Source organism: Lactuca serriola, chromosome 8 (genome assembly GCF_051521515.1).
Source record: "Lactuca serriola cultivar US96UC23 chromosome 8, Lser_US96UC23_V15, whole genome shotgun sequence".
Taxonomy (NCBI): domain Eukaryota; kingdom Viridiplantae; phylum Streptophyta; class Magnoliopsida; order Asterales; family Asteraceae; genus Lactuca; species Lactuca serriola.
The window spans coordinates 72,035,564-72,041,274 of NC_136415.1; the positions used below are offsets into that span (position 1 = coordinate 72,035,564).

A 5,711-nucleotide genomic window follows, 5' to 3' on the forward strand; every position below is an offset into this window, starting at 1 on the left:
TGGTTTTGCTCAGAAATCTCCTCCACTTCTTTTAAGAAGAATCTCAAAGTAGAATATAGAGTAAAACATTAGTTTTTACAATGTGATTGTGGAAAAACTAACTCACATTACCTAAATTGTTTCATGCCTATCTTTAGAACTGTAACTTCTATTATACATTCAAAGGAGTTTTTACGACCAGAAATGAAAAATAAAATGTAAGGACTGGTTATGAGATTTTCTACGTGGTAACCTGTTCAATTTTGAGTTCTTACAGGTTTTCCAACATGATAACAGGTTATATTGGAAACTCACATCTCTGTATAAAGTTCTTTTCATTGAGGTGCTCAAACCACATATCTTCTATCTCAATAAGTCAAGACATTGATGGTATCACCATCATCTTCTGTGTTCTGGAAGTACGATGTTTTTCTTAGCTTCAGAGGAGAAGATACTCGAAATACTTTTGTGGGCCATCTCTACTCGGCTCTTGAACAAGAAGGTATCTTTGCTTACAAGGACGACGAAACACTCCCCCGAGGCGAATCGATCCACCCATCCCTTATGAAGGCTATTGAAGAATCACAGATAGCCATCATTGTATTTTCAAAAAACTATTGTGATTCGTCGTGGTGTCTGGATGAACTTTCATATATTATGAAATGCAGGGATACGAGAGGCCAGATCGTTATGCCTATATTTTATGACGTGAATCCTGCTCAAGTACGAAAACCAAAACGGAAATACGGAGAAGTGTTTGCTAAACACGAGTTGGACAACAAAACCAAGGTTGAATCTTGGAGAAAAGCACTCGTGGATGCAAGTAACCTTTCTGGATGGGAACCCAAACACATTGCCAATGGGTAATTTGTCTTCGTTTTAATATTTCTTGGTGAAGTTGATGACTTTATAAACAGAGAGGATTTGACTACATCACTTGTTTTGAGCCAAATATGTTTTCTGTTCAAGATTATAAGATGCTCAAAGTAAATGTGTTTTCGTATGCTAGTGGCCAAGTTAAAAGGCATCCCAAGTCCTAGGATTATGGATAAGCTCAAATTAAGCTGTGATGTAATCTATTATGTTCTTATTTCTAAATTCGTACATGACACCTCTCTTCAAGTTACGACAACAAACCCATGTAGCTTTACTTTTTGCAATTTGAAACTATTCCTTCTTCCCAAGAAAGTTGCTACAAACTACTTGTGTTATTGATTTTAGAAATTCTGTTTGGATGTGAAAAGTAAAAGGTAATTAGGACTTGGTCTCTTTATTTCATAGAGTAATCTTTTTTCTATGTGAGCAGGTGTTAATTATCCTTTTATGTCCAATGTGTAGGCATGAAGCAAAAGGCATCAAACAAATTGTAGTCGAAATTTCATGGAAGTTGCAGCCAGCAACTTCAAGTGCAAATGAGAATTTGATCGGAATTGATGCTCGCTTGCAAGGTTTGAAATTGGAGTTACAAATTGGGTCAGGTGGTGTGATCATGATTGGAATATGGGGGGTTGGGGGTGGTGGTAAAACTACTCTTGCATCTTCTATCTACAATGAAATTTCTACCAAGTTTGACAGCTGCTGCTTTGTTGAAAATATTCGAGAGGAATCAGGCAGGTATGGTTTGGGAAAATTGAAAGAAAAAATTCTTTCAGAAATGGAAGTAAACAGAGCTGGAGGAGGAAGATGCTTGATAAATAATAGGTTTCGCCACAGAAAGGTCTTGATTGTTTTAGATGATGTCGATAACCTCGACCAGTTAAAAGCACTAGCTGGATCACATGATTGGTTTGGTGAAGGAAGCCGAATAATAATAACAACCCGTGATAAACATTTATTAACCGCACACAAAGTAAATGCAGTATACAATATTAGATTGTTAAACAGTGATGAAGCTATTAAGCTCTTTTACAAGCATGCACCCCGGGATAAGAGGCCTGTGGAAGATTATGACCATCTTTCAAAAGAGGTGATCACTTATGCTGGTGGGCTTCCATTGGCACTTACAGTTCTTGGTTCTTTTCTTTGTGACAAAGACATTCATGAGTGGAGGAGTGCATTAGCTAGACTAAAAGAGATCCCGGATACTGATATTGTAGAAAAGCTAAAAATCAGCTTTGATGGACTTAAACCAATTGAGAAAGAATTGTTCCTAGATATTGCATGCTTTTTTAGGAGGGAACGGAAAGATAAGGCAATGAAGATCCTTGGTGAATGTGGTTTCCATCCGGTTATAGGAGTAAAGGTGTTGATACAAAAGGCTCTCATAACTATTTCAGAATATGGTGAGTTTGATATGCATGATCTTGTGCAAGAAATGGGACATCACATTGTTAGAGGGGAACACCCTAACAATCCTGAAAAACATAGTAGAATTTGGAAGGAGGAAGATATTATGACTATATGTGCTATAGATGCAATGACGGTAATGGTTGAGCTAGCTTTTCATGATATAAGTGTATAAAGAAGCACTCTTACTGCAACTCTCACACCATTTTTCCTCTATCATAGGAACTTGAGATGATTGAAGCAATAAAAGTTAGATACAATATGGCTTATTCTTATCTGCCAATTGCTGCAAACATGAAGAACCTTAGGTGGATTGAATATGCCGGTGAATTTATGCCTAGTAATTTTCCACAAAGGAAGCTTTGTCGTCTAATTTTGTTTAACAGCTTGCAAAAACAACTTTGGGAGGGTTATAAGGTAATTCTTATTGTCTTTCTGCTAATTAAGACATGAAAACAAAGTGGACGATGAATGTTCGACCTAACTAATTGTTAATATCATCAAGCAGCTTCAACTATATTTTTTATAACTAGTAGCTAGTATTGAAAGCACAAACCCTTTATTCTCTTAATCACGATAAACTTGGTAATACATAACTTGTTTGATATGATGTAGACACCTTGGTCATTGTAATCCATGGTATTCATGTAAAGCTCAATATAAATACCCTTTTAAAGATAAACAATGTATTATTATCTACGTAAGATTTTAACATAAATTTATTTTTTGTTGATTGATAACCATTATAAAACATTTATAACAATTTGGGTTCAAAACTATTTCATTATTTTGTTTATATTAAGTATTTTTTATATTGTTATCAAACAAACACTTCAAATGATTTCCATAGGAATTGGTTTTTGTCTAAGTTGAGACATATTTCTTATATATATATATATATATATATATATATATATATATATATATATATATATATATATATATATATATATGCCTGTATGTGTGCCAAAATTTTGAGTTGCTTGCACTTGTATACAACAGTTGCTGCCATATTTGAAGACAATTGAACTCTGCCATTTGCATAACCTAATCATGACACCAGATTTTGATGGACTTCCAAATCTTGAAAGATTCATTCTTAATGGATGTTGGCGTTTAAAAGAGATTCATCCATCGATTGGACGCTTGGAAAAGCTTATTCTCATATGTATTAAATTTTGTGATCGTCTTAAGATGTTTCCACCTGTTACTCGACTAAAGAAACTCAAGACCATTAAGTTCTTGGCATGCCCTGAACTTTTTAATTTCTCAGGGATCCAAGAAGAGAACAAGGAGAGTTTACCACATGTTCATTTGGATGATAATAGTGGGAGTAAAGTTGCGTCCTCTGTAGGATCTTGTCCAGACTTTTTTGTTAATTGTTGGAGGTGTGGTTGCAGCAATCTTCCTGGTGTTGAATGTTGTTTAATGGAGCCTTCTTCCCCTCACAAAAATGTGAAGCATTTTTTGCGTGACATCAATATGAACCACATAGGGTTACGTTTCTTTCTCAAGAACTTGAGAAAGTTGGATCTTAGCTTCTGCAGTTTGGGAGATAAAGAAATCGGCTCTGCTGTTTGGGAGTTACCCAACTTGCGGAAACTCTATCTATCAGGAAATCACTTTTCACAATTAAATTTTAGTTTCCTGCAAGTTCCTCAGCTCAAACTGCTCGACGTGTCATGCTGCCAAGGCCTTGTAAAATTGTCAGATCTGCCATCAAGTATAGCTGTTGTTTTAGCAATTGGTTGTTTCTCACTTGAAAGCTTGGGAGATATTTCAAACTGTAAATGGTTGTGGAATGTCTCAATTCTGGGAAACAACAAACTTGTTGGTTGCATATTACTTGACTCCATGCTCCAGGTTTAGTTCTACTTACCTTTTAAATTTTACTCATTATCATATAAAACCCAAACCTAAGAATTATAAGTAAATATGTTTTCCATGGCAGGGAAATGCTATTGAAGTTTACTTTATCAATATCATTCTTAAACCTCAGGTTCCAAATAGGTTTGTGGGTAGGTTGTTTAGGGGAACATTTACACTGCATCTTCCTGATGATTGGTACAATGAATATTGTGGGTTCTTAGTATGTGTAGTTACCCAAATCTACCGTCCGTGTATTAATATAGTCGTGAAGCAGGAGGTATATGAAGAAAATTCTCTATTTGAGCTTTTGCGGGAGTCTAATGAAGCAGTAGAGCCTATATATGATGGAACAATGACATTCATAGGATACGTTTCGTTTGGTTCATTGAGGCACACTGCATTTCCAAATTCATCATACAATATGATTTCATTTTCCCTAAAAGTCATGGATTGGAATTTATTGAAGAATGAGAGTTATGTTGGAGCTGAGCTCGTTCCTAGGAAAAGTAAAGGTGATCAGCTGCAAACAACAAAAGTTGCAACAGATTCCTCGGAATTTTGGGACGAGGAGAAAGTTTATGCTAGAAAGACATTTACGATCCAAGTCCAACATGATTCAAAATCTTCTATTAATATTATATGGTGACCTATGGAGAACAAGTTCTGATTATGTCTTAGTGGCTGGTTTGTAGGTTTATGGTTTTCTTTTTATTCTTTTATTTAACCATGATGAGTTCTTTCCCTGTACTACTTTAATTTTTTGGGTTCCTCTATTTCTACGACACCATGTTTTGCTACCACTACTAGAAAACAACCCTTTAATGACGCGCAAACAATGACACTCGCTGATAGAGGACTCGCATTTGTGTGAGCCCTAAAAAATAATGTCAATTTTGCAAAATTTGAAGGATATAGGACACGCATTTGTGCGTGCCCTAAAAGTAGTGTTAGAAAAGAAAAAAAAAAGTAAATGCGAAGGGCGCCTTTCATAAAATGTGCGTCCTCTAAATGTGTCGCTTTATAACATTTTAATGAAACACGCGTTTTTATGGCGGGATTTGACCCGCCTATTGAATCCCAAAAATTTCCAATTAGCAAGAAAAAACCCTAGGCCTTCGTCTTCATAGCAGCATCGTACCACCACCCGACCTCCGATCTCGCTCCGCCAAGTGTCTCCGACCATCTTCTCCAACCATTCTTTCCTGTCGCACTACACCGATAACAAAACCCCCATCACTATTTTAAACCACCCGTGATATGCATCCTCATCCTTCCCTCTAGATCTTCATTCTCTGTAAAAACCCTTCTACCATTGATGATCGAATTGCACTCCAAAAAATTACACAATGAAATCCCAAAAGAATTATAAAAAAATCCCGCTACTAAGAAAAACCCCAAACAACCGGTGGTATTTCCCTAAAATTCATGGATTATCTCATGCGATTTTAGCGATTTTCGTTTCCCCCCTATTTTTTTGGCATCAATCACTTCTTAGGCGGTCTTTGGCCTTCATTTCTATTGTATCTGGTTTCCCTTGTGCTCCTCCACCTCTGTTTCCATCTTTCATCTTCAAGTTC

At 36.2% G+C, this 5,711-nt stretch overlaps 1 protein-coding gene across 1 annotated transcript; it reads left to right on the top strand.

The window, feature by feature from the left end:
• The first annotated feature begins 281 nt into the window (after window positions 1-281).
• LOC145067027 (TMV resistance protein N-like) lies at window positions 282-4,780 on the top strand. The gene is made up of 5 exons (XM_079014253.1): window positions 282-842; window positions 1,318-2,416; window positions 2,497-2,682; window positions 3,268-4,128; window positions 4,217-4,780. Exons 1-5 carry the CDS (start codon window positions 367-369, stop codon window positions 4,778-4,780), a joined length of 3,186 nt encoding a protein of 1,061 aa, XP_078870379.1. The 5' UTR covers window positions 282-366.
• Window positions 4,781-5,711: the final 931 nt, after the last annotated feature.

Excerpts from the sequence above, each read along its gene's own strand:
- LOC145067027 (XM_079014253.1), top strand. The coding sequence starts at position 367 with ATGGTATCACCATCATCTTCTGTGTTCTGGAAGTACGATGTTTTTCTT. Across the intron at positions 843-1,317 it reads CCCAAACACATTGCCAATGG|GCATGAAGCAAAAGGCATCA; the intron begins GTAATTTGTCTT and ends TCCAATGTGTAG. Across the intron at positions 2,417-2,496 it reads TGACGGTAATGGTTGAGCTA|ATGATTGAAGCAATAAAAGT; the intron begins GCTTTTCATGAT and ends TAGGAACTTGAG.